General features: G+C 37.3%; 5 protein-coding genes across 6 annotated transcripts in view; 2 read left to right on the top strand and 3 right to left on the bottom strand.

Annotated features, from left to right (window-relative positions):
* LOC128257584 (nuclear hormone receptor FTZ-F1) overlaps positions 1-5,468 on the top strand; it is a 42,863-nt gene extending 37,395 nt beyond the window's left edge. The window contains 7 exon segments of the mRNA XM_052988651.1: positions 446-814; positions 816-838; positions 1,334-1,390; positions 1,450-1,648; positions 2,644-2,902; positions 2,968-3,068; positions 3,212-5,468. Coding sequence (XP_052844611.1) covers positions 446-814; positions 816-838; positions 1,334-1,390; positions 1,450-1,648; positions 2,644-2,902; positions 2,968-3,068; positions 3,212-3,361 — 1,158 coding nt within the window. The 3' untranslated portion in view covers positions 3,362-5,468.
* A 185-nt stretch (positions 5,469-5,653) lies between these two features.
* On the bottom strand, positions 5,654-8,043 carry LOC128257587 (ubiquitin-like-conjugating enzyme ATG3). Of its 2 annotated transcripts, none has more exons than XM_052988657.1 (4): positions 7,834-8,043; positions 7,119-7,254; positions 6,842-7,050; positions 5,654-6,374 (listed from the first exon to the last, which is right to left on the bottom strand). In XM_052988657.1, exons 1-4 carry the CDS (start codon positions 7,903-7,905, stop codon positions 5,766-5,768), a joined length of 1,026 nt encoding a protein of 341 aa, XP_052844617.1. In that variant the 5' UTR covers positions 7,906-8,043; the 3' UTR covers positions 5,654-5,765. The 2 variants fall into 2 exon arrangements, with proteins under 2 accessions (XP_052844617.1, XP_052844618.1); XM_052988658.1 differs by having other exon boundaries at positions 6,860-7,050; positions 7,834-8,042.
* A 429-nt stretch (positions 8,044-8,472) lies between these two features.
* Positions 8,473-10,377, top strand: LOC128257208 (FMR1-interacting protein NUFIP1). The gene is made up of 3 exons (XM_052988093.1): positions 8,473-8,719; positions 8,781-9,073; positions 9,134-10,377. The coding sequence occupies exons 1-3, from the start codon at positions 8,528-8,530 to the stop codon at positions 10,248-10,250; spliced, it is 1,602 nt and encodes a 533-aa protein (XP_052844053.1). The 5' UTR covers positions 8,473-8,527; the 3' UTR covers positions 10,251-10,377.
* A 55-nt stretch (positions 10,378-10,432) lies between these two features.
* On the bottom strand, positions 10,433-11,163 carry LOC128257274 (mediator of RNA polymerase II transcription subunit 11). Its single transcript, XM_052988221.1, has 2 exons — positions 11,007-11,163; positions 10,433-10,951 (listed from the first exon to the last, which is right to left on the bottom strand). Exons 1-2 carry the CDS (start codon positions 11,077-11,079, stop codon positions 10,503-10,505), a joined length of 522 nt encoding a protein of 173 aa, XP_052844181.1. The 5' UTR covers positions 11,080-11,163; the 3' UTR covers positions 10,433-10,502.
* Positions 11,164-11,426: 263 nt separating this feature from the next.
* On the bottom strand, positions 11,427-12,569 carry LOC128257703 (protein terminus). The gene has a single exon (XM_052988838.1). It carries the CDS (start codon positions 12,567-12,569, stop codon positions 11,427-11,429), a length of 1,143 nt encoding a protein of 380 aa, XP_052844798.1.
* Between the last annotated feature and the right edge of the window lie 14,900 nt (positions 12,570-27,469).

The raw sequence follows: 27,469 nt of genomic DNA, 5'->3' as shown, positions 1-27,469 counted from the left end.
TAAGAGCTGCGCTCAGGGGTTGTCTATTACTTTTCGATTAGTTTTAGTTTTCAGGGTTCCTTATTCGTACTTTATACGAATTTATTTTTCATTTTTCAAAACATTTTAAATTACCACAATTTATTACTTTTCCTTAAAGCTATTTTAAGTTAATTAACATCTTTTAAACAATAAATTTAAACAAACTAAAACATGTTAAGTGATGCAATGTAACTTCTTTAAAAAAAATTCTTTTTTAAGAGAAATATACTAATGCCGAAAGGCTTCACTTGGTTATGTTTTTAAAAAAATTTCCAAAAATAGAACCCGTCTGCCTTAAATTTTGGACTAAATAAATAACACAGTGTAGTTTAAAATTCCTTTTTGTAAAATTAATGTTAAATAAAATAAAAAAAACACTAAGAAAATAACTAGATTAAATTCTAACACTTTTAAATACTTGCAGGTATCCTCACTCACCCAATCGCCGGATTCATCGCCCAGCCCCATAGCCATTGCACTGGGACAGGTGAACGCGAGCACGGGTGGTGTGATAGCCACGCCCATGAACGCCGGGAACGGCGGCAGTGGGGGCGGTGGTCTCAACGGACCCAGTTCCGTGGGCAATGGCAATAGCAGCAACGGCAGCAGCAGCGGCGGCAACAACAACAGCAGCACGGGCAACGGAGCGTCGGGCGGCGGAGGAGGTGGTGGCAACAATGCGGGCGGCGGAGGAGGAGGCGGAGGCGGAGGCACCAATTCCGTCGACGGCCTGCATCGCAACGGCGGCAATGGCAACAGCAGTTGCCACGAGGCTGGAATAGGATCTCTGCAGAAACACGGCCGACTCGAAATTGTGGTATTTACCCCAACAACAGCCAGAACAGAACCCAAAAGCTATCCAAACTCAAACTAGAACAATCGACAAACGAACCGCAAACCAATACTCAAAGCATACTTTTGATAATATACCTCATTTGTGGAAAAGGATTCAACCTGATCATGCAGCAAGTGTGGAAATGGGCAGCCTTGGGATTTTAGTTCGATTTCTTTTGTGATGAATTTCTTGCTAAGGTTACTGTATTTTAAATAATTAACTTACCTGGTTATGAAAAGAAACTAGTGAGAATATTTGTAATTTATTAGTAAAGATCTTACTATATTACTAATACTTTAACCTTAAGATTTAAACCTTAAAAATATTTGAATTATCAGTGTGTAGTCCTGAACTTAAAATTGTTGTCAAGCTGCCCTTTTTGCATTGCTTAGTTGTCAATTGATGAGCTCTCCAGTTAGAAGCCATTTAAACTTTAATTAATTTGCATTTTTCTATATCTTTTATCCACAACAAAAGCTTTGATTCTGGCACACATCCATCGAGCACAGCCGACGCGCTAATCGAGCCATTAAGGTGGGTTTTTCAGACACTTAATTTTGAAATTCTGTTTAATTGCATTAATATTCTTGCAGAGTCTCACCGATGATTCGTGAATTTGTGCAATCGATCGACGATCGGGAATGGCAGACGCAACTATTTGCCCTGCTGCAGAAGCAAACCTACAACCAGGTGGAGGTGGATCTCTTCGAGCTGATGTGCAAAGTGCTCGACCAGAATTTGTTCTCGCAAGTAGACTGGGCACGCAACACCGTCTTCTTCAAGGATCTGAAGGTATGGACCACTTTAGTGCTTCGGGGTAGCCCCAAATACCCCGATATCCTCCTCCCATCGAGTAAATCAGAAATCAGAAAACAGAAAACAGAAAACACAGACAGACAGCAGCAGCAGCAGCAACAGCAGCAACAGCAGCAACATGGTTCAAAGCCAAAAACCAGTTTTCAAGCTAGGGGCCAAGTCTGCGGCGCATGTTATGTAAACCACCGACAACTGACAGCGACAGCGACGTCGACGTCGACAGCGACGCCGGCAGAATCTGCATTGAATTTCGATTTCATTTGGCGTCTGACCTACTTAGCCAGCAAAGCTGAACCAGTCAGTCAGTCAGCCAAGCGGCAGCGTCTCTCGCTCAATGACGCAACTGATGTGCTCACCCATACCACCAGTCCAAGTCCACAAGGAGCGGAGAAACCGAAACCGAAACCGAGACAGCGACTGAGACTGAGAGAAACTGAGAAAATGAGAAACGGAGAAACCGAGAGTATCGCTGAGAGAAAGAGAGAGGGCGTGTTGTAATACCAGTGCATCCAAAACTAGGCCTTAACATATCTCCATACCATATCACCATACAAAATGTATCTATTAAACTTTATGCGTGCGGTTGCCGCTATGAGAATTGAGATATTTAATGTCCTAAAAATTAATTTTCAACACGAAAATATTATCTAAAATTTAGATCAATCAATTTACTATTTTTAAAATACGATTAACATTTTTAAAAATATGTATTAAAACAATTTAAGTTCCCATTTTGAGAAAAATTAAAAGTAAAGCCCCATTAACTTTTAAAAATACACCTTTTGATTTAAAAAAGGTTTTAGTTAAATATTTTAAATCGGAAATATTGAACCATTTTTACACGTATAGTTTTTGTTACCTAAAAATGAAAAAAATGAAAAGTGGCAACTGCACTTATTTATGTCTAAGAACTTTTGTATTGTATCCATTTATTTATGAAACATTATGTTTACGATTCGTTTCACATCTAGGTCGACGACCAAATGAAGCTGCTGCAGCATTCCTGGTCGGACATGCTGGTTCTGGATCACCTGCACCATCGAATCCACAACGGGCTGCCCGATGAGACGCAACTGAACAACGGCCAGGTCTTCAATCTGATGAGTCTGGGATTGTTGGGTGTGCCACAGCTGGGCGACTACTTCAACGAGCTGCAGAATAAGCTGCAGGATCTGAAATTCGATATGGGCGACTATGTCTGCATGAAATTCCTAATCCTGTTAAATCCAAGTAAGGCCGTATAAGTTTCTCGATCAGATTGGCAACCTTCTTAAACCATGAATTCTTGTTTATAGCTGTACGGGGTATTGTCAACCGGAAGACCGTCTCCGAGGGACATGATAATGTGCAAGCAGCTTTGTTGGATTACACTCTCACCTGCTATCCGTCAGTTAATGTGAGTATGGGATTCTGTTACATTTGGGAATCGAATTCTAGTAGTTTAATTTAGTTCATGCTGAAAAAACAGCTAAGAGTAGAACATTCCTGTGTACTTTAAACAAAACTAAAACTTGTTTTGTTTCTTTCCCCATTTTGCAGGACAAATTCAGAGGGCTTCTAAACATCTTACCGGAAATCCATGCATTGGCCGCCCGTGGCGAGGATCACCTGTACTCCAAGCACCGTGAAGGCAGTGCGCCCACCCAAACGTTGCTCATGGAGATGCTGCACGCCAAGCGTAAGGTGTAGAGGCCGGCGGAACGTGACACGGAATACTTAATCATTTATGAAATGTAAATAACAAGGCGGGGAGGAGGAGTTGGAGGAGTCCCCCAAGGCAGCCAGGATGTGGAAGGCGAACGGAGGATACAGAATTCCATGTTATGAATATGGGAATGCATCATCACTACTACCACCAACACCACCAACTATCACACCTATACACACACATGCACACATTTGTTGATTCAATGTTAATTATTATTACGTTTACGGTTAGGTCTAGTTTACGTTTAACTAATTAATTAATTTGTCTTAAATTAATTCGTGTTTTATTTGTAGTCCCTGATAAAGCAATTTTTAAAACACTTGAACCTAAACGAGAATATGTAGATGTATGGATATAAATTTAAATTCGGCAAGGAGAACCATAACTTTCTTTAGCCATTACAAAACAAAAAAAAAGCATGAGAAATTTTATTTTTATATACCTATATGAATACGATACTTATGGATAAAAATCTATATATATTTTTATGTAAATTGGCGTAATTTTAAGCGTCCTACAACATTTTAATTAGTATTTGGTTTTACTATAGTTTTCAAATTATTTTCGATTCCACTTGTAGATCGATTCTTGTATTTTTTTGCGCCAAGTGTCTTGCATAGTATTTGCGTCTAATCTAATGGCAACAACAACAACAAAAAACGGAAAATCCATACAAAGAAAATGAAAATAAAACAAATTTAGGTGTTCATGGTATGAATGTATGTGTATATTATAACTGTAATTTCATCTAAATGTAAGAAAACAATGCAAACAACTACCTACAACAAGATAAAGAAGAGCAAGAAATTATATAAATTAATAAAGATCGTGTTAAAAACTATATAGTAAATATATACTTACATATATATTTAAATTTAGCAGCAAGTTTCAACTATTTGTAAATTTCAATCGAGATGTAATTGTTTCAATGTCAGCAACCAGAAAGTGTAAAGCTTATATTAAAAATACAAAATATATTTTGTGCAAGAAAAATGATAAATCAGCTAAACGGTAAAAGAAAATTATAATAAAAAACAAAAACAATCTATATAACAATTAAAAAGTAAAAGTAAAAGATGCTTAGTCATGAATTTGGGCAATGAGACGGAACAGAAATCGAATTAAAGAAAAACAAGAATATTGTAAAAATCAAAAATCGAAATAAACAAACCAAATAAACTATATTTAATGAATATCTTTTGTTGAATATACTTTTAGTTCGAATATTAGGTTACCTGGCCTATGTTTTTTTTATTTTTTTTATTACGCTAAATTAATTTTATTAATATTCTCGCAAATTCTAGATTTGTCCTTCATTTCGTGTCAATCTAATCATTGCCTTAATTCTTGCCTAGGCATTGCGCTTAAACAAAACGTACCTTATAAAATTAAACAAATATAAAACTCCAGATTCAGTAAATAGACACAAATTACCACACACATTTCAAATTTAAAGTCGTTAAAAGATGTAAAAAAAAAACAACGGAGGTAGCTGATAATTTCCCGAAAATTATACAAAATTCTGATAGACGCAAGATAATTGAGAGGCAAGAAATACAAAAACGAAAGCACGACGACATCTATATAGGTTTGCCTAGGTATACATTATATATTTAGGTCTCTAGTTGGTATGTATAACATCTGTATGTATTATAAAATGTAAAAAGTAAACAAAAATATGGGTAAATAATGTAAAAGTTGGCAATGAGAGTTGACAAGCTAGTGGATCAGTTATATTTAAAGATGATAAGTAAAGGGCAAACATTGTTGACGTCTAACGTAACGCTGGCGGCATGTTGTTGAAAACACGTTAATAGAAGGAAGGGAAAGGAGGGATCGATATACACATACAAATATATAAATGTTTATTCAGGTATGAATGGAGTTAGGTATGTTTATTGTAAAATTGATTACGATGTGAACCTGTTATTGCAAATGAAAAGTGATTTTAACTATTAAGAAAATCTATATATATACTATAAACCCATAAAAAGGATCTAACAGTTATACATTAAATGATTAATATAAAAATGCAAGCAACACACATTATAAGTTTAAAAAACTGTTAAAAATGCAAAAAAAAACAAAATCATTTAACTAGAAACAAAACTACCTAAAACTACAATGCATACTTGATCAATTGATTTAATATGCTTTATTATTATGTTAACATACAATTTCATCTCAGAGATGTTTCAAACATGCAACCAACCAACAACAACAACAACAAAAGCAAAGTGAAATAAAAAGTAATTATAAAAACGAATCAGAGGTATCGATGTTTTTAGCTGTTTGCTCAAATCTTTATTGGATTAATTTAGTTTACAAACTTGCGTTCTATCAGTTATATTTTATTGCGTCAAAAGTGAAAAGCATGGCGGGGTCTTAAGACATGTTAAAGTTTTGCGTAAAATCGTACTCGATGGTTGGTATGACGGTCTGAACGAACTTCAGGAATATGATCAAGTATAAATGCACCCCCAGCTGACCGCCGCCCTCCTCCACCGTTTGGATAATCTTCTTCATAATGTCCGCATGCCGGCACGGGTGCACCGAGGCCATGTTGGGACCCGGAAGATGCGGATGCGACTCCATGGTGACCGTCTTCTTGGCGTGATCCTGAGAGACATCCTCGTACATCTGCTCCACGGTCAGTGGCTTGCGCTGCTCATCGTATCCCACCACCCAGAGGCGTGGCGTCTGATAGTACTTGTCGTAGCTGATGTGCAGGTCGTAGGTGCGTGTGTGCAGCACTGAGTCACCGCTGGCCTCCGCCTCCGTCACGCCTAATGCGGATGCCGATGCCGCCGGGCTGGCCTTCGCTTCCGCCTCTGGTTTGCGCGTGGTGGTGGCCACGGCCGGATCGACCAGCTCCAGCATGCCGCTCTCCTCAAAGTCGTCCATGTCAATGGCCTCGTCATCATCCTCGTCTTCGGCCTCGGCTCCAGCGGCGCCGGGTGCTGATTTGTCGCTATCTGGAGTGTGCATTTCATCCTGTAACAGAGTATTTTTCGATTAGATAACATTTTTCTTAAGGGGTATCTCTCGCTAACCAAAAAGCAAAACAAAAAACTTTAAAACTTCGTTTTTTTTTTTGCTAGAAATACTGTTAAATTAAAATGGGTATTACATTTTTGTTTCATTAAGAATAATTTCGCAACTATATAAATTCTAAACTTTTTTGTTTAAAAATATATTAGACGGTCAAATTAAAATTGAATTTGATATTACAATTTTTATTGATTTTCAATCTAATTGTGGTTAACAATATACATCTACTTAGGGAAAATTTCATTTTAGAAAATGAATTTTGAAACAAGTTTCGCTATTAAATGGTATTTCTAAGGCTATTTTAATCAACACTTTATAGAGCTAGACATCAGATGCCAAAATGTACTTCAGGACTAGGGTTCAATTCTACGTTTTGCTCACTACCCGTATTCCAGAAGAGATTGACCTGCCTTTTCACCCGCATTCACCTTAGCCTCCTCCATTGTCAGTTCGCAGATCTTGTCCTCCAGCTGGGTGGTGCCGTCGTCGTTCAGCTGATGGGTCTCCACCCAACCGCCATCGCCGGACTCCTCCTCCACCAGCGTCTCCTCGCCGACGTACTCCATTTGCTTGCAGCGGCGATAGCACGGCACATTGCGCGTTATCAGGAATTGCTTATCTAAGTGGGGGCCAAATGATTTTAATGGGTAAATTGGCAAATTATTAATGGCAAATCGCAGCACTCACCCTTTGGTAGGTAGGGTTTTGTCTTGCTTTCATCACCGGCGGCCCACTGCCAGGTGGGACAGTGGTGCACCAAATGATCACCGGCGGCTACAAACTCCTCCGGAGTGAGAACGCCCGTCTCACGGAATTTCGATTCCTGCAAAAAAGCATACATATATGAATATGTAGTACTTAATTGTCAATATTTGGGGTATTATCAATATACGGGTTATCCAAGAATTTTCTTCCACCTAAAATCCCATTTAAAGAATAACAGGGGGTCCAAAAAATAAACTGAAGGTCAACTTTTGACATACAAAAAAACTAACTTAAACTTTGAATAGGGTTTTTTAAATCAAGCAATGTGGGTTTTGAAAAAAAAAAATGATAGTGGAGGCCTTTTATTTTTGCCTGGAACAGGAAAAAATAAACCCCCACACCAAATAGCAGCCTTTTTCGGAATGTTTTCCAAACGCACTGTCCCAAAAATAGTCTGGGAATTCTGGGGACACCCTTGCACACTTTATTTGGAGACAGTCTGGCGGTGAATCCAGTTTAACAGCCACCAAGTGGGGGAAAGTGGGGGGAATCAATAGTTGAGCGTGGAAAACCCTTATATTTTTCGATTTTCTTTGTCTTCAAGCTGAGCTGCATATGTACACCCTTGTTTGATACGTATTTTATACATATTTGATCGTTTTGATAGTCAGTTTTCCGTCTATTTGGCACTTCTTACCTTCAAAACGGGCGTTAGATATTCGGCCACATTGAGCGCCGTGCCTTTCACGGTGTTGAGAACGCTTTGCATTTTGCCGCCCCGCTGAGTATTCGCACTAATCTAAACGCCTAAACTTAATAAATACACTTAAAATGGCTCCCTCAATTGACTTGCACTTCCCAGCTAATTGTTTTTGTCTCGCGAGCAATGACAACAACAGTGTGCTGCGGTCACACTAGGTCAATCGATGTGGGTGGCCCTATCGATAGGCTTAGAAAAAATAACAGTATTTTTATTTAAATACTTAAAAGTATATAACTTGTTATCTTTTCAATGCACTCTAGATTAAATAAATTTTAATATTTACAAGAATAATTACTTAACTTTAAATCGAAATGTTTATCATATTAAGAAATTTTTATTTAACGTTCTGTTATAACTGCAACAGCGTTAAAAGTTTTTTCTTTGTTGATTTTCCGAATTAAAAAAAAAAATAACGTTTATAAAACAGTTAATTAATAATTCAAATCAAAATTCAATGTCAATATATGATTTTTTGGTACAACATTGGTTGGTTGGTTTTAAAAATATAAATATTTTTTAAATTGTATTATTCTTTCACATTTAGTATTTATTTCGCTATATTTGTTAGCTTTGGTCACACACTGTCTCAAAGTGCGCACATTGTTTTTAACGTTTTTAATCCGACGAAATGGAGGAAAAGGTGCTGCCGAAGTTCGTACTGCCGTCGCCGAAATTTGACAAGCCCAATGGAGTCAGCAAGGCGCCTCATCTGTACCTGACCCCCAGTGGGATGACCCTGCTGCCGAGGGCCAAGCAACCGCCACCCATGTACGGCGCACGAGGATCAACAGTTCCTGCTAAATTTCTTGCTCAGGAGCAAGTGAGTTTACTTAAGGAATTACCCTTTGTTCGGCTAATGGGTAACCATGTATGATTTTCAGTTCATAACACAGAGAAGCCCAGTCAGTGAGACTGAAAGCCCGCCAATTTACAAATCTCCCCCGCGATCGGAGTACTGCCACACGTGTTGCATGGAATTGGCCACTTCGGAGGACATGAAACGCCACCTGGAGCAACATGAATCCTGTCCTGCTGATGACTGCGGCTTTGAGTCCCTGCACAATATCTTGGAACGCCATATAGAAGCTAATCACATCACCGGTGCCTACAAAAAGATCAAGAAAGTGTGGACGCAGGAAGAATTGGCAGCTTGGAAGGCAGAACGGAGAAAGAGGTAGGTCTACTTTGTACATAAATGATTAAAAATCTTTTGATTGACTTAATCATACCTTAGATTTCCAACTGCCGCGAATGTTGAGCAGGCCAGATTGGCCAAGGAGCAGAGAATCAAGCGCGGCGAGCGTCTGGAGGCCTCTAAATCACGCTTTGGCAACCGCGAAGATCGCCAAAGGACTCGACCCAAAGGTGATAACCAGGAGCGTTTGGATCCAAAAAACAGGAGAAAGAGAGGTGCCAAAAAGAATGGAAGTAAAAAGAAACCAACTGATCAAACAAACTCAAGTAAAGAAACTTCAACGAAGTCCATTGATTTAAAGAGTAAAACTGAAGAGCCCAAAGATGAGGAAACCAATATCTGCTCCCTGGGAAATGGCAAGTTCTGTGGAACTGCACACATGACGGACTACCAGCACTTCAAGGAGAAAGTGAAACAAAAGGATAATGCATTGTTTGGTCTACTGGGGATGTATGGTTCAGATAGTGAAGAGGAAAGTGAAAGTCAGAGTGAGGATCAGGATAAAGCAGAGGAAATTATACAAGCAAAAGCAAAATTGGCGAGCTCCAAAAATGAGACTTCTATGCCCACAGAAAAGGACCAAAACTATGATGAGCCAGACCTTGAGTTAAGTTCAGAGGCTTCTGATAAAGCTATTCCCATTGAGAATATGGAATCCAGCAAAGAATTAACTTTTGTAATGAATGAAGCATCCACTTCAGATGAACACTCCCAAAAAGGTGGCATTAATCGAATAACTGAATCAGTTCCTATAACAATTAAAGGTGCCGATTCCTCCGACGAAGCACCAGATGAAGAGCCCTTCAAGCGAATGACTGAAACCATTAAAGAATCAAGTCCGACTAAAGCTGAACCAGTAGAATGCAAGCCCCAAACTGCACCCAAACGAGCAGCTCCTAAGCGAATTTATGGCTTAAACTACAAAAGAGCTCGCAAGCAGGCCCAGCAAAACACCATGTTATCCAAACTCCTTGAATCGGATATTAGACATGAACGGAATGTCCTGCTGCAGTGTGTGCGTCATGTATGCGAAAGGAATTTCTTTGGCATTGGACAAACTAAGGACAAAGCTAAGATGGATTCAGCTTGTGATAATGACGAAGAGAAGCTGGTGCCGACTTGTGATAAATCCCTAGATGTAACACCAGATGTATGATCCTCTTTAGCCACTAGGATAAGCAATTAAAGTACAAATTTAAGTATGAAAATCTATACCGAAAAGGGCGAGGGTTTTAGCATGAAGTATGCACTAAGCTCCTTATTAAAATTAATATTTTTATAAAATTAAATGATTAGAAAATGTAGCTTATTTAAGTAAGACGTTAACTGGTTTGACAATTATTCTTTTGACGTTTTTTATTAATTAAAAAAAAATTGTTTAACCTCTACCTTTAAACTTAACCCTAGATTAGTTGTTGGACATGGAAGAGTCGCCGCCCATGGGATGATCACCTCCGCCGGCGGCTCCTCCGCTCGCCTGTTGTTGTTGCTGCTGGGCCGCCTGTTGCATCTGTTGTTGTTGCTGCTGCTGCTGCTGTTGCTGTTGTTGGGCGGCGGCATGCTCCTGCTGACGCTTCAGTTGCTGGCGGGCAGCATGTGAGTGCTTGGCCTTGGTTTCCTCCAGCTCACGAACTCTGGATCTGGCATGTTGGATGCGATGCCAGGCCATTTGGAGCACCTTGGCGGACGCATAGCCGGAGCCCTCGTGCGGCTGACCCGTGGACACCTGGGTCAAATAGTTGATCTGCTCCGATAGCTTCGATTCCACGCTGGACAGGCTCTTGAGGAACTGCTGCGATTGAGTTTCGGCATTTTTCTGCGACGACTTCTCCTTGCCCAACTCCTGCAATGCTTGTCCTACAAAATGTATATGTGTCAGCCCTGTTTTAGCGAGTTTGTCTATATCGCCCACCTGCACTCTGCATGCACAGGATAATCTCCTTTTCGATCTCGTCCAGAGCGTGTATTTTGTCCAGCGGATTCATCGTGTTTCGGCTTTATTGCAAGTAAACAAAATTTGCCAGCCAAAACAAAGGGACCAGATTATAAAAATACGGTATTTAATTCAGGCGCCTCAAAATAGACTGGCAAACATACCAGAACAAAAAATACTAAAGTATTCAAATATTTACCCGCCAAATCAAATATTTGATTGTGTCATTATGGTGGTTAAATATTTAAAATTAACAATATAATGTTTTTTTATTTATTTATTTCTTAAAATCTCATATCTCATATTTAAGTAAAGTCCTTTATGCAATTGTTGAATTCTGCAACAGTCCCAAAACCAACCATATTTGTTTACACTTTAAATTTTAAATTCTAAATCAAATTAAATTCGCTTGCTGGCCAACCCAGTCCATTCGTATTTGAAATATTTCTTCGGCAGGGGCAAACAGTTTTCATGCAACTCGATGGCGTCCTTGTCCATGTGCCATACCATAAAGTTTCGTCCACAATCTATCCGTTTATGAAGTGCAAAATGCACCCGATCCACAAAATGAGACTGGCACTGGCGGCACTCGAACACCCGATCTTGGCTATCAGTCCGCAGAAACTTTTTTATATTGCGGATTTCAAGTAGACCTTGAAATCCACCAACTACGTCCGTTTGAATGATAAAGGTGGGCGTTTCTTCCACATCACCGTTCAGTAAATAGGGCACAACATATAGTTCTTTAGAGGTATTGCAAACCCGAAAGACATAGAGGTTTATTTTGAGCGAAGCCGGTAACGCTCGTCCTTGATCTTCTTGACTTAGATAAGTCTCAGCAAGCTTTGCCAAATCGCCGTATGATTTTTTACTTGCGCTATCAAGCATTTCAGCGGCATTTTTCACTTGATACTGCAGAGGAAGTTTGGAAGCACGAGCGAAATTGCTTTTTGGGGAGTGGCAAAATCTCTTCACAGTCACCTTCATCCTTCTGATGACACACGCCTCCAAGGGAACCCTTTGATGAAGCAGCACATAGTTGCTAATCTTCTCCAGCAGCATGGAGAATATCATATCCACAGCCTCACCAATATCCAAATGGTGTTCGATATTCAGAGGACTGCTTTCGTAGTACATGCGCTCCTTTTTCACATCCACATAGAATCCTACGGTAGCCTCCAGTTTCTCAGTTCCATAGCTTAGGAATCTCAGCAGTTGGGGCACTGCATCCATTCCCGCCTCCAAAAGAAAGTCATTGGTCCTGGCTGTAATGCTTCCGTCGCATAAGATAAACTCTTCCACGACCAGATCATCAATCGTTTTTAAAATCTGTTGTTCTTCGGCACCCAACTTAATGTAGTAACTTTGATTGTTTTTAATATCATTGCGCCAATGACGATGGTACGGCTCGCTGGCCGGTACACGATTTCCACAGGTGGTACACTCCGCCCTCCTTGAACCGTTCACAAAAAAGTGATGGCGAAAAATTCGGGAGTTTTCCAGGATTTCAAAGATAAAACGCGATTGCGTTCGTCGGGCCATGACTAGAGAGTTACTGAGTTACTGCATGTTTGCGAAAGTGGTTTTTATATAGAAAAAAAGGTAGCAAATAAGATGCGGATTTATTGATCAGGTAAAGGTATAAAGTGGAGCCAGCTGCTGTTGGTTAACCCGCTAATGCAGGTAGAGCTTTACATTTACAGGTAGAAGCGCTTTTATGGCAGAGCCTTGCTGTAAGAACATGAAAATTGGTTAGTAATATAAAAAAGGAAATTTTTAAATATCAATGAAAACGCCTGACCGTTAATACACATTTCTACTATAAATTTTCAACCATTAGCTACTATAAATTAGGAAAAATGAGAGATACACACGCAACAAAGCTAACTGATACGAAACACAGAAAGCCAATTTCCGTTTATTATAGCACGTAAAATAGTAATAGTAATAGTAATAGTATAAAGTAATATACATATGTAACATGTATGTACATTTCGTAAGACTAACATTTGGTTTTACCAAGGACCTTCGCTAATCTGCTAAAAGGTCCCTGCCTGTTAGCCATTAGTGGAATGTTGCTAACAATCAGTTGCTGAACAGATGTTTCTAATAGATAAATAGACTGATCAAAGATATATTTATATCTTCATCAAATATACACTTTTCGATTTCCCAAATGGCAATGGCAAAATGGCAATGTTGACTGATAATGTTGCAGCGAGAACGTTTCTATAGCAAATCTGTTACAAAAATTTCCTTTCCCCTTACTTGGCATTGTGGTGAGGAGGGTGGATAAACTAAAACCAATCTCAACAGCAAAGGACATCTGCTAAAACTATTCTTAAGCGGCCAGATGTCCTTAGAGTGTCACTTGTAGGAAATTCAAGTGTTTTAAAAAGAGCAGCATTTGAGAAGAACCGTTTTAACTATGATGTAAAGTTTACATACTCAATTCATAGTCAAATTAATAAGAATTACTTTTGGCAAGTTTAAATTCTTAGAATTTGAGCTACTAATATTTTTTATATTTATTTTAAAATTCAAAACTACAAAGCAATACTGGTAAAAACACAGACCAAATAAAATTAATGTGTTAGCAAAGTATTTTGGCTAAATTACATTTTGAAGAACATTTTAATGGTCACTATTAATTTAAGTTCGGGTTTAAAATAATCTTAAGAATTTTAACGGGTTTGCAATTTAATGTTAGCTTGAAGGCGAATCAACAAAGGACACCTAAAAACCTCGCCTTGTAAGGAGCCATGCCTTGCAACCTACATTTTAACATCCCGACGTTTCCCCTGCAACTCAAACGAGGTCGTACAAACAGGGCTGTTGTCAAACCCGGTTCGGACTTTGTCCAGGATAATGTGTTCCCATTTCGGAGGACGAAGTAAAGTGAGCGATGAAGTGCCGGCGGAGGAGCTTCGCAGGCTTTTTCCTGCGGCGGCCCGTTTGACTGTCGGCTGATGGCTGTTGGCTGTTGCTTTATGGCTTCTTTAGTAGTTTAAGCATATTTAAGGCGTTTCGTGTGTCCTTCACACGCACACAGACTGCATACATACGTACATATTATTATACTATATGCTCCAGCACAAATATTTCGTATTTTCGTCGCTGAGAAACCTCACGTGTCCCTCGCAGCTTATGTGGGTGAACTACGACAAAAAATAGTGAAAATATAGTAAAAAAAAATATATATATATGGGAAAATAGAAACAAACAAAAAAGCCGACAGTAAAAGTAACGGAAAACTGCTGCCTGGCATCTTTTTACGTTTTTCGGTTGTTGATTTTCCTATTTCACTCCTTGCCGCTGCCGTTGAATTTCCCTTTTGGCCGTGGAATTATGAGAGCTCGTCGTTCCCCATTCTCTCTCACTTTTCGGCTTCTCATGCTCTATCGTCGTGTTTGGTCCTTTGGTGTCTTGGCATCCTGACGCCTTTTTTCCCCGCTTTTTTGTTTGCTTTTATTTTCTCTCGTTTTGTTTTGGTCTGATTAAAAGTAGAGTTTTTCGCGGCTATTTTTTTTCGGACTGAGCCCGAATGCTATTTTAATTTGATAGTCAAGGCCGAAAAACCTTAAGGCGGTTTGCTAAAAGCAGATAAAGATATGTATATTTTGAGCAGCTAAGCAAGTCAAGACATTGAAGGCCTAAGAAATATACTTTTAGGTTTGCCTTTTAACTTTTGGCTTACTAAGGGAGATTACATTTTAAATCAGAATTTTTAATTTAATAGTTTATTATTAGTGTCAAATATGATATCATACTTAAGGAACCTAATTTAATATTGCATTTACAATACTGTTTTCCATATTGAATTTATAAGCTGCTTTTAAAGCTTAAACAAGTTTGTGAAATAATTGACTTTCTAACCCATGTCACAACTTTTTTTCTCACGCACACAGCAATCAAAGAATTTAATTATGCATTTACTTTTTGTTATTTCGATTTATACTCTAATAGTATTTTTTTCGCTACTGACCCAATTAATTTCACCCTTCACGTAACAACTATCAATTACTGAATTATTGATGAATATTAATAGCCTAACGTTAACAAAACATATATTTGTGCAATTACAAAAATGTTTTAATTTATGTGTCCATCTCCCCACAAATAGATATAAACAGAAACAAAAGGTTGCGTCGAGTAAGCAAGAGGTTAAAGGTTATAGGTCAAGTTGGTAGCTTTCCGGCTTATTCGTTATTATCACTTGAACTTTTTGGGCTCAGCTTCTCCTCCGCCCTCCGCCTGGTAATTAACACTTTGTCAAGCTCATAAATCTTTAAACATTGATTTTTAATGGTGGCATTTTAATGCCTCGTCGAGCAGGGGAATCGCCCAGGATACGTGCAAACAGAAAACAGGGAAATCGAAAGGTGCGCAATACCCGTGGGAAAATTAATAAATTATTGAGGTTGAGCTCGGGGTGTGCACGTGATTGTTTGTCTTTCCTTAAGATCTTTTTCTGGTTGGCTACTAGATGGGCATTAATAATGAATTTTACAATATTTAACTGATTGCAATATTAATAGAAAAACCTTTTAAGGTAAAATAAAATGGTACATCGTTATAATAGAAATAAACAATTTAACACAAATGGTATTTATGGCTTTCTATATTTTTGTCTTGGCGTCTTTCAGAGATGATCAAGTAAAAGTTTAACACAAGCCTCAATCATATCAGTGAGTTCAAACGAAAACGAATTGCTTAGACTTAGAGATATTCTATACTCACCGCATTTTAAACGAAGTGTTGCTTACCAAAATAGGGCTTTCCTTCTCTAGAATCGATTGATGAAATTTCCTTACTTAAATGTCAAAAAAGCATTGTTCTTCCTTTTAAGTTTGGCACAAATACAACTTGAAATGTACATGTATCGGGTATTAAAACAACCACAAAACGATAAATACGCTCGAACTTATGTTTGCATTTCAAGCTCTTAGCAGTTTCTCTTTGATGCTTTTTGTATTAAATGCATTTAGTGCAGATTCGACATGAGCAAACCAAAAAAGAAAAAAAAAAACTGGAAACACAACCAACAAAGTCCGCTCAGAATTTATATATACAAAGACACAAGTGCACAAATAAATGTTGTTCTTGGCATTGTGTGTGTATGACGACGAATTATGTCCCCCAGATGTCAGTGCAATACAAGCGAGAAACATGACAATTCCGCCTGCGACCGCCCACCAGAAATTCCAGCAACAACAGCAGCTTGTGACGCGCCGGAAACTATCCATAAGTATTCATGCATTTATGCGGGCGTAGCATCACCCACCACCCACCATCACCCACCACCACACACTCACCGAACAACACCCACTTCTTAGTGAAATGCTCATGTGTGTCTGTTTCTTTTCTTGTGTAAATCTCTGCTGCTGTTAGGGATGGTAATTTGTTTTTTTTTCATGTATTATTTTATTTTTTATTTGTCTTTCTTCTTAAATTCTCTAATAGCATCTTTCCGGAAGTTGGTCGTTTTAAGATCCGCTTTATATTTTTTAATAGCAAAGTGTTTATTCAAAATAAATAGACACCTGCACTCTTGTTTCTCATCAAATTTTCTAAATCGGAAATTAAAACTATTGTTTATTTAAATGAAATTATTTCTAGTCTCAAAATCCAAAAACTTATTTTCCATAATTTATGAGAAAAGTGGTTAAGCTGCAAAATATTTTTGTGCTATACTGATTATTTTGTAAAATGTTTAATTTGTGGTTTGCTTTGATTTAATTGTATTATTAATATTAAAAAAAAAATAAAGAAGAAAAAGAAAATGTTTATTCCTATTACTTTATTTATTTATACAACCTAATGGATATTTAATTGGTTTGCTTGGATAAAGTTTTATTAGATTTTTTTCTTATTTACAAGAAAATGTGAATTCCTTTTAATTTATTTTGTTTTAACAATCTACTAAATATTTAAGAGAATATATTTTTAATATTTTAGAGAAGGGCCATAACTATTTGGGTTTTCCAAAACAAAGGAGCGTTGTGAGGTGGGTGTGGCCGACTGTGTTCCATTTGTCAACAGCAGCGTGGAGAGGCGGTGGTGCAGTGGGTGGTGGGTGTGCGGTTGGATCTGGGTGGCAGAAGGCAAAAGATAGAAGACACAGGCTGGGAATGCGCTGGACGTGGCATTAGAAAAGCCAGAGAAGAAACGACGCTTCTGTAAGGATTCCGATCCTGATTCTGGCACATCAGCAGCTTTATTATTATGCAAATACATACAAAATGTGAATTATGTTAATGCCAAGTGTACACACACCATACACAGCTTTGTCCAGAATGCAGCTTCATCTCTTAACGGCCTGCAAAGCCGTCAAGTTTTCCCCGCAAAAAGTATGCTTTTCTCCCACAATCCCCTGCTCAAAAATTGTTGGCTCGTGTGAAAGTTTTGTATTTTCTTGTTTAACCGTTTTATTGAACGTGCTGCCGGAGAGCTAAAGAAAGCGTACGACTTTGCTAGATGATGCTTCTGGCGGATTTGGCTCAAAAACAATCTCAGATCAAGTGGTGTGCCGCAGGGGATAAGCTTACCAACTTCAGTGGACTTCTATGAAATTCTCCAAAGAAACCGCATTTTATACTAGACATGTTCTGACATCAATAAGCCCTACTTAACTTATTTAGGTAATTATTCTTTAGTTTTGAAGTTCCATATAAGTACTTTGATATACAAATTTCAGTTTTTCACATAAATGGGACATTTGTATTTACCAAATGCAATTTATTCAGCCAACAATGATTTAAATTAATTTTAGAAAAAAATAAAATAAAATATTACTATTAATTTCCTGCTTGAGTAAAGCACTGCACAATGATTTTATGAGCCACAGCACTATTAAAATTAATATATTTTTATCTAAAAAAAGCTTTTAAAAAGCTTTGACTGTGATTATATAAATTGATTTAAATTGTTGCAAAAACAAATTTATTTGCACCCTTTTTTACATAAAAGCATGCCTGTGCAGTAGAACAAAGAGTCGCTTTTAATTAAATATGACTTGCTTTGCGCTCTTATTCCTCAATGTAAATCAATGCATTTAATATTCATTTAGCTCATTTAAAGAGAGAATAACTTGCTATTATAATTGCTAAGCTGTGCATTAAGGTTTGCCATTTTCCATTACATTAATTACATAATTGGGATTGCAAACATGATATTTCCACTCTTCTCTCATCCATTCATTTTGCGATTGTGACGAAGCTCTTCAATCAAAGATATTGAGAAACATTGCTGCTGTTCGGGGCTGAATATTGCGCCTGTTGTCATGTGAGCCAAGTGAAATTGCTTCCCAAAGGTCGCATCCTTTCGAACACTTGGCAAACGCAATCAATCTTCGACGATAAAGGCATACAGCAAAGGGCGAAATGTAATAATTTAAGCATATCCAAATGCAATCGCATCTCTTCTCTCTAACTACACAGAGCAAAATAGAAAGTGGCTTAATTGGGATCAACAAATTCTATAAAATTTTAAATGGCAAAACTTTGTAGGCATTTTTATCACAATTATTATAAATTTAAAAGCTTTGCGGTAAAATAAAATTGTTTAGATAATGGATTTTTTATTTAAGTTTACTTGTAACGTACGTTATTTTAAAAAAAAATATATTTATGTGTTTATATGGTTTAAAAATAATAGAGACCTTTAATAGAACTGGCAAGCTAAAAATGAGCATACAATACTCAAATTTGTGAAATAAACTTCTTTAATTTGTAAAAATTGAACTAAATTTTGAAAATTTTGACATTTTTGAACCCATTTTTGTCTCTATGTAGATCCATTTCGTTCGCATTCTTTGTGGGCTACAAAATGGCATCTTATAAGGCGATAAGTGCAGCTGCGGCAGTCATAGAAGCTGCAGCCATAGGAAACAATACTTTTATGCCCTGGCTTAGATCTGGGGTTCTGGTGCCCCGTAATAAATTGTTTTTGCATAAAATTCCCAAGAAAAATGCCTGACAGACGGGGCCAAGGGAAAGGGAAAGAGACATGTAGAGAGAGCGAGTGAGTGAGAGAGAGAGAGAGAGAGAGAGAGAGAGAGAGAAGAGAGAGAGAGAGCTGGGGAAATGCATATAAAAATTGTTCACCTTTGCCTCGATTGCATATTTATCATTTCAAGCTGCCAGGAGGCAAATGCTGGATGGTTTTCAAAGCTCCCACTCAGAATGCACGCATGGATTGTCAACACTTTGAACGGTTGCACCCGAGCTCCTACCATTTCTACTCAGAGCCCCGTGATCGGGCCGGAAAATAGCTAATGCATTCAGCAGAAATACATCTTCAAGTATGGGTTGCGAAATACCTCAAATATATGTAGACTCGACCGTAAATATCAATGGCTAAATCAATGCTTTCCATAATATGCTGCGCTTGCTGCAACAATTTTACACACTTTCCCATTTGCCACTCGTTACTGTTTAATGCGCTTATAAAATTGGGCTATTACGAAATTATTGAAGGGCCTGGCATGTTCGTATAATCCGATCCCACTTGTTAATGATTTGCGAGAGGTTTATTTGATTTTTAGAGAGTAATATATAGTAAATGCTTTTAATTTGGAAATTCCATTTGTTTTGGAATGGCTAAACAAAGCTAAATCGGGGCATATCAGATATCAAAGTTATAGGGAAAATCTTGTTTAATCTTTTAAAACCTTATCTACCTACTTATTGTATCAATTAATATTTGTTTATATGTTTCAATTAAATTAAACTTAAGTGACAAGCCAAAAACTGAATTAAAAGATATAGCAATCAAACCCATTTTCAGAAAAAATTGAAGAAGTAAAAATTTAATAATAAATATAGTTCTTAATAAAAATAATACCTTTATTTTAACTAACAGAAAGTTCAATGACCACAATGTAATGCAAATTTAAGTTTAAAAATGTTTGTTTATAACAACAAATAAAAATTATTTTTATTTTTATAGAGCATTCGTTTGTCAGTCAATGCATAATTTTCCCTTCTGTTGTCATGGAAAAGGACAAAAGCATGCTTGATAAAACAATTGCAATTTGTTTACACATGCATATAGCCCCGCACCGCTCTGCCCCCGTATTTGCCGACTTAATAGTTTATTATGAGATATTATTATTATTTTGCTGTGCGGATGGGTGAGCATTATCGATGCGAATGTGCTGGCAAAGGGTTTCTGTTGCCACCATTGTTTTGCCATTTTGTGCCCTTAATTATATTTTGCGATTGTGATGATTTAACAAGAACAATAGACAATGCACACTACTTGCAGCCAGATTCCGTAAGAGGCTTTCGTATTGAAACATTTGAGTCTTACAAGTGATATGTGCATAATAGTCGCAGTCGAGCCTAACAAATTGCTTGCAGGCTTAAATATTTGTCAGTATTGCAGAAATCATAATTGTCTGTGGGATTAATTTACATAAACAGGGAGGTTCAGGCTGTGTACATTTCATATTCCTTTTTCGTTGATTCCTTGCAGATAATAGAATTAATTATAATTCACTTTACTCAAAAATATATTTAGTTTCCCTTTTACCGTATGAAGATTTTCACAAAACTAAAGCTTGTTGAATAATAATTTTTGAAATAAATTTGAATTGCAAATATAAGTTTATTTAAGTTGTGCAAATCAATAAATGTAATCATATTTTAAATTAGTTAATATCATCGCAGTTTTTGGAGCAAACATCTGTATTGAATTTAATTGACTTTCCTTCCATATTAAGATATTTTGCTTTATATATTATTACAGCCAAATAGGTTTGCTTACTTATTTAGCCAAACAAAAAGTGCAAGTCCTTGAAGAAACAATTTTTATTTGATTTTTTGATTGAACTTCAAAGGTAAGCCATCAAAAGTCTGAAATACCCCATAAGAATGCAATAAAGAGTTATATAAATTGATTTCAATTGAATTTGCCACCTTACACATCTTTGCTCTAACTAGATGTATACCCTAATAAAAGCTAGCTAGCTGGATTGTGCCATTTGGATTTGCAACCTGTTGATCCCCATTCGGAGCAGCATCTGCTGCACATTTCGTGCTCCTGCTGGAATCCCCAGTTTTGTGGCACGTACACTTGAGCCACCTCTCGTTCACCCACGTTCATTTCAATAGGTTCTAATATGCGCTCAAACGCTGGCACAATTTGCAACACAACAACGCTGCACCTTTCAAAATACCCGGAGTCGTACTTTTTCCGCCGTAATGTTTGTGCTGCTTTTCCGCATGCAATTTTACGGGCATCTAAGCAACGGCAACAAATTTCCTCAGTCCGTCCACATCGATCCCCGAAAATCCCTTGTAACATTTTCATTTTGCATTGCGAAATTGATTTGGTCAGCAGTTTGCAGCAATTCCCATGGAAATGGTAATCCATATACTGTACACACGTATATTTGATGCATAAAAAAGAAAGGATAAAGGAAAATTGGGCAAGTTCTGTTTTGGTTGTAGCTTATCCGGCCAAAGGTTTAATTACAATATGAGCATTACTGACCAACTTTACAAGCAAGCTTTTAAATTTCCGCTTGTCTAAGCAAAACACTATTTGAAGAAAATGGATTATTAATATCAACAAATAGATATACCATTTTAATAAAAATATTAATTTTTTAAAAAGATAAAAATCAATATAATAAAAGTAAACAAAATAAAAACAAGTTTACAAAGTTAGATATCGTTTGTTTTACCTCGTTTGGCTTTAAAAGTGTTGGTTTTTTGGTTGCCTTTATTGTATAACTTTTATATTGGCAATGTGGTTTTAGCCTTGCTTAGAAGTTTTTTAAATTTCTCTTTGTTAAACATTTGTAAAATTCCGTAAATTTTAAAATCACTTTGTGTTTGAACTAAGTTTAATAAATTTGTCAAAAACCACACCTACAATAGATTGCTTAGTGCCCAAGAAACCGATTCCCATATTTATTTCTTTTGGCACGCATTTTGGCAGCATGTGTTTGGCATTTAGTTGGGTTTTTTTTTTTATTTTTGAGGGAATTTATAACAACCCAGTTTTGTGTTGCTGGGCAATCGTGCGCTATAAATGGAGATATTGTACGAGTGTGTGCCTGCAGAGCATACATATCCATCATATAAACAATTTCCATGCCGCGTTTTAAGTGCCGTCAGTGCAGTTTTGTTTTTCCGCCGTCGACGACAGTTTGGTTATGCTTATTCTGCGCTAGTTTACCCTTCGGCCACCCATCGATAACCGCCCAAAGCACAACCTCCCAAAACGATACCTGCCCACAATCAATAAACAAATAAATCTGCGTCCTCGTTCCCGAACAAATAGCTCTGCAGTGGAATACTGAAAAGAATTCAATAGATGCGACAAGTGGAGCGTTTTTAACCCTAGACTAGAACAGCACATGTTGATTTTGTTAAATAAATAGGGTTTCTCCTATCAAAATGGTAGAAATTTAAAATGAAATGAGTAAGCGCTAAAATATTATCTTATTCGAAATTTATCAGCTAGTAAATTCTTTTTGTTTATACTTTTGAAAAATACATAAAATATAAAACACGACTTTGAAGGAATTTTAATTTGCATAAACCTAAGGCTAATTTAAGAACACACTTAGTAAATTTGAAAAATTTTGATTACTTAATACTTTTTAACGCATAATATAGTTTAAAAAAATTACATTGGTTTTAATTCGTCCGAATTTTTAATAAGAAATTAATATAAACCCCTTTCGAACTTATAAAACATTTTTAATTATATAATAAAACAAAACTGTTTATGCAGTATCAACTAATCAAGCAATTCTTTTGTCTGCCGAAAGCTTTACTGTATTTTTGCACATCATTTCTTCTTTGCATTTTCACTCTGCCATTAAATAAACAAAAAAATTGAATAAAATTTGTTTGCCAGGTTAGATAGGACAAGGGCTTTTTTTCTGAAATATTTTTTTCCCTCCTTTTGTTTATTTTCTATTGCATTGCATAAAATCCCAAGCGCTTGCATATTTGTTAGCCTTTTTTATGTTGCTTTTTTGGCTGTCCGAGAATTCGTAGCTTTCGGCAGTTGGTCACTTTTTGCTCAGCTTTAGTTGTTGTGTTTGGGGATGTCCTCGTATTTGCTTGGGGTTTTAATTTGGCTGGTCATAGGAAAAAAGTTTTTTGCCAATTTGTTGCATTTTGTTGACAGTCCATGTGACATGTCCCTCCGTTTTCCCGCAGCCCTCCATCATCGGATGTCTGGAGGGTCGACCCTGCAGTTGTTGACTTTGAGTAGCTGGTAAAGTTCGGTTTTGAAGTTTGTTAAACGAAAGGGCGGCGTAGGTGGATTTTTGGGCGTGGCCATGTCAGCAGCTCGCTTTTTGTTTTCAAAACTGAGCAAGAGTTTAAATTTAGTGCTCTTTCTCCCTTTTTGCTGACTAATTTTGCAGGTGCATGCTGGCGTACATGACTTTTAACTTTACCAAATGTTGAGGGAATCACATATTCAAGCTTGCTGGGAATTTTATTCAAATTCAGTTCTTAAAATGAGGATAAAAAAAGCATGTATGGAAAAAAAACAATTACCATTTTAAAAAATAATTTTCCGATTTATTTAATTGATAAAATGTACTCCTTTATTCCACTCAAATCGGTTTTAATCTGAATTTGTTTATAAATTGTTAGTTTAAAAAACAAATAGTTTACTATGAAGCTTGCTAAATTTTCCTAGATTCTAAGCGCTTTTTTACTACTGATTAAAGTGTATCGTGTATATATATAAATTTATATACGTTTATTATAGGTCTTCAATTAGATTGTCTATCAAAGTCATGCCTTTATTTCCAGTTCAGTCACTAATTTACTACCGACATTCCCCTAATTAATCACCAATCTGGCTACCATAAAGGCTATGCAAATATCACGCATACGCCTGGGGCGCCGGGCAGCGCCATCTGTCGTCCATTTCTGGGCAAGCATTGAGGCGTGACTACCCACGTCACATTCGCACTCGCACTGGCATTTCCATTCGCATTCACATTCACATCTACGTCCACATCCATCCACATCCACGGACTAATGCCACGGCAGCCGCCGGCGAAGAGATTTTCCGATTTGTGGGAATGACTTATGGACCACTTTTGGACGACACGAGGGGGGGCAGGGGGGTGAGCTGTTTGGAGGTATATCCTTTTTGAGGCACCTTAATCATGGCAAAGAACTTTTGCCCCAAAAGGAGGGGAAGTGAGAGCCTTTTAGGTTTTTGTTTGTAATGAAAATTGACATGTCCTTCGTCGAATTGTTGCACTGGCTGCTTTCCCTGCTTTCTCTGCTCCCTCATATCCTCTTTTTCCTTTCCCTTATCCTGCCGCTGTAGTTTGCTTTTGTTTGGTCCTCACGCTTTGTCTTCGCACTGTTCATTTACCGTGGGCCATTTACAAAAGGCCGAGGGCACGAATTCTACCCTATGTGGGCATATCACTCAATGCATTCCCCCAGAGCCCCCAGAAATCCGCTCCATCCCCCACTTAGCTGCCCTAAAAGTTCCCTCGTAGCGTCTCCCGTTATGGAGGCACCTTTGTGACGAAGATGTATCGGCTGGCTGGAATCCAGAGCCGTGGGCATACGTGCTCCTCTTCCCGCAACATGTTGATGAATTAAAAATCAGCAAACACCGGGGAAAATGCGCTTTTGAGGGATGTTCAAGTGGGCTGGATAACAGGGCTTTAATGGATCATGCCGGTAATTGTGGGATTAATTTCAACGCTCCACTACATCAAAGTGGCTCCTAATCTTTTGGGTAACTCATGTTTGTTTGGCCATTGAGCTATTTCTGAAAGATTATGAAGGCTTATGCTGTAAAATGGTTTTTAGCGACCTTTTTTTTTAAGTAAATAAACAACTAGTTAGTTAAGTCAAGGTGTTGGTACTTTTTTGTAAGTGTTTGTTCCAATAGCTATATATGAAAGTCTTGTTTCACATTTAAAATATTCTATACACATTTTTCCTTAAAAAGCTTTTTTTCTTTTATTCATTATTTTCTTTTATATATTATTGCTCTATTTGTTGCTTTTTGTTTATTATCTAATAAAAATAATTATTGTTTAAATATTTATTTATATGTACTGAGATCATACATAGGTGTAGAACACATATTAAAATGCACTCATTTTTATAAAATTAATAAACCATAGTAACTTTAAGATAATATAGAAACGCCTTTTCTTTACCTCATTGAACATTTTTTTCCAGCTCTTTTAATTTCTGCTAACTTCTCGCAGAAGATGGCATTGCAATCTTTTCACGTAATGAATTTAGAGTGGAGAGCTCATTAACCCGGACTCGGATCGGCGTCCTATTATGTCCTTTCAGCGCCCAGCACTATTATCCTCGTGTTATAAAGTTATCCGGCCGTCGCATCTTGCTCTTCGCCTTTTCTCTTCGGACAGCGACAGTGCGGCGGACAGTTCTCTTAATTGCTTGCCCGCGTAATTAATTTAATTTCGAAAAACTTAAAACTGGCTCCAACTCCTGTCCCCGTTCTATCCTCTTAATGTCTCCCTCCTGTCTGGTGCATAATTAAAACAAAGCATCGTCATGCCCCGGCTCCTAATGAACTTTATTAAAGCACAGCGGTCAAGAAAGGAAAACTTTTAAATAAAGTTTAAGAAACAAAAAAATTGAAAATTCCAATTTCTGTTACTTATCTACCATCCAACTCAAATTTTTTTCCGTTGTTATTGGTAACATGAAAAAATTTTATTACACGGTTCAGTTAACAAAATCTGCTATTGATTTCCTCTTCGTCGTATAGGTGAAAAGACTTGCCAGCAACAACAACACGAAAAATAAAAGGTTTTTTAATAAAAATTAATTGAAAAGGAAATGGGTAAAAAAGTTACTCAAAGAGTGGGCTTCGAGGAAAAGCGTCTGAAAAGTTTGATTTTTTTTAACAATGATTGGGATCATGATGGTGGAACGGAAACCCACGCCGAATGTGGAATTGAGCGTGAGGCAAGCTATTAAATTGATTAATTGGCGGTATTAATTTTAGGTATCCGATTTTTGGATTACAACAGTCAAGAAAAAGGAAAATTTATAAAACGAATTATTATATTTTGGGAATGAAGTTAAAAACTAAAAAGGGTTTAGTTTTTGAGGGGCTTTCAGTGTTTGTGCATAATTTTGTAACTGGTGTCCCATAGAAAAAATAGTCTACACATCACCACATATGCTATCCATTTCCAATATTCAAATGGATCCAATACTTAAAACTTCATTTCGAAAAAATACAATTCTCCTCAATTTGTACCTTTTAAGTCATGCACAACCAAGTCAGTAACAATACAGTTTAAACACCTAGAATTTAATCGTCGTTTTATGTTTGCCTAAACAACCCATCGATTAGGAAATAATATATTAAATTCCCACAAGAAATGTTCAAGGAAATCCAAAAATCATAGCAAACAAAATCCAACCTTAATTGCATTTTAGAGCTAAAAGGATTCAGCTTAAAGGCGTCTTTTGATGTGATTCCCCCAAGCGAGTTCACTGAATGATTGCAGTTGAAACCTCATGTTGTGGACATCTCTTGCTGCTGCTTTCTCTCAAATTCCGACATTCAATCCGTCAAATCCTTTGCCACCGTTTGTCGCAGCACTTACATCGGATTGCAGACATTTTCCGACCCCTTTTGGCAGCTTCTCGCTTTTATCAAAAATTAATATGACGAACTACTCAGACAAGTTTCCTTTTCCCCCTCAAATCCCCTCTGGGATATCCATTCAGTCTGTCTGCGCTTTATGGAAAAGTTTCACAAAGAGCATAAGGATTTGCTGTCGCCTTTCGCATTCAATTTCGCAAGGGAATCAAAAATATGACGACGAGGTAGGTATGTATTCATGTATGCAAAAGTTAGAGGGAGTGGAATGTGTGCGATAGACAATGCATTCTGTGCAACGTTCTCATTAAGTCGGAGGATTCAGGCGCCTTGTCAAGTCAGCGTAATGAAGCGATAAGCTGCTGACATATTGCCAAGTGCAACCTCAATCCATATATAGCCATCTCCGACCCCCGACCCCCGACCCATGACCCTTAACCCCTCCCCCACCCCACGGCATAGCAATTACCAGACAAACAACAATAACAGTTTGCCATGCAAAAATCAACGTCAAAAGTTCAACTGTTTGCAAATAATTTGCAAAAATCGTTTGAGCTTTGACTTGCTGTCTCCTCATCCCGCTATCAGCCCCTTAACCCCCTACTGCCGAATAGTTCATCTGTAGCCATATTGTTTGACACACTTTCATATATCCATAGCCGAACAGTGAGCAGAAATCGTTTTATATCAATATAAGAAACGGAAGAGACAAATTTATTAAATAAAAAAAATATTTTTTACAATAAAAACAATTTAATTTGCATAAAATACCATTTTTGTTAAAGGCCCTGTTATTTTTACTATTATTGCTTATTTAAATTTAAAAATTTATTAGAATAACT

This window comes from Drosophila gunungcola (genome assembly GCF_025200985.1).
Source record: "Drosophila gunungcola strain Sukarami chromosome 3L unlocalized genomic scaffold, Dgunungcola_SK_2 000002F, whole genome shotgun sequence".
Classification (NCBI taxonomy): domain Eukaryota; kingdom Metazoa; phylum Arthropoda; class Insecta; order Diptera; family Drosophilidae; genus Drosophila; species Drosophila gunungcola.
Note: the sequence above shows the minus strand (reverse complement) of the source record. Positions and strands in the feature narration are given on the sequence as shown.

Bases quoted from the DNA above. Each gene is read 5' to 3' on its own strand.
- LOC128257587 (XM_052988657.1), bottom strand. From the start codon at position 7,905: ATGCAAAGCGTTCTCAACACCGTGAAAGGCACGGCGCTCAATGTGGCC. The intron at 7,255-7,833 runs GTAAGAAGTGCC...GCTTTTTTGCAG, and splicing joins ATCTAACGCCCGTTTTGAAG to GAATCGAAATTCCGTGAGAC. The intron at 7,051-7,118 runs GTGAGTGCTGCG...GCCCCCACTTAG, and splicing joins AAAACCCTACCTACCAAAGG to ATAAGCAATTCCTGATAACG.
- LOC128257208 (XM_052988093.1), top strand. From the start codon at position 8,528: ATGGAGGAAAAGGTGCTGCCGAAGTTCGTACTGCCGTCGCCGAAATTT. The intron at 8,720-8,780 runs GTGAGTTTACTT...TATGATTTTCAG, and splicing joins AATTTCTTGCTCAGGAGCAA to TTCATAACACAGAGAAGCCC. The intron at 9,074-9,133 runs GTAGGTCTACTT...ATCATACCTTAG, and splicing joins AAGGCAGAACGGAGAAAGAG to ATTTCCAACTGCCGCGAATG.
- LOC128257274 (XM_052988221.1), bottom strand. From the start codon at position 11,079: ATGAATCCGCTGGACAAAATACACGCTCTGGACGAGATCGAAAAGGAG. The intron at 10,952-11,006 runs GTGGGCGATATA...TACATTTTGTAG, and splicing joins CCTGTGCATGCAGAGTGCAG to GACAAGCATTGCAGGAGTTG.
- LOC128257703 (XM_052988838.1), bottom strand. From the start codon at position 12,569: ATGGCCCGACGAACGCAATCGCGTTTTATCTTTGAAATCCTGGAAAAC.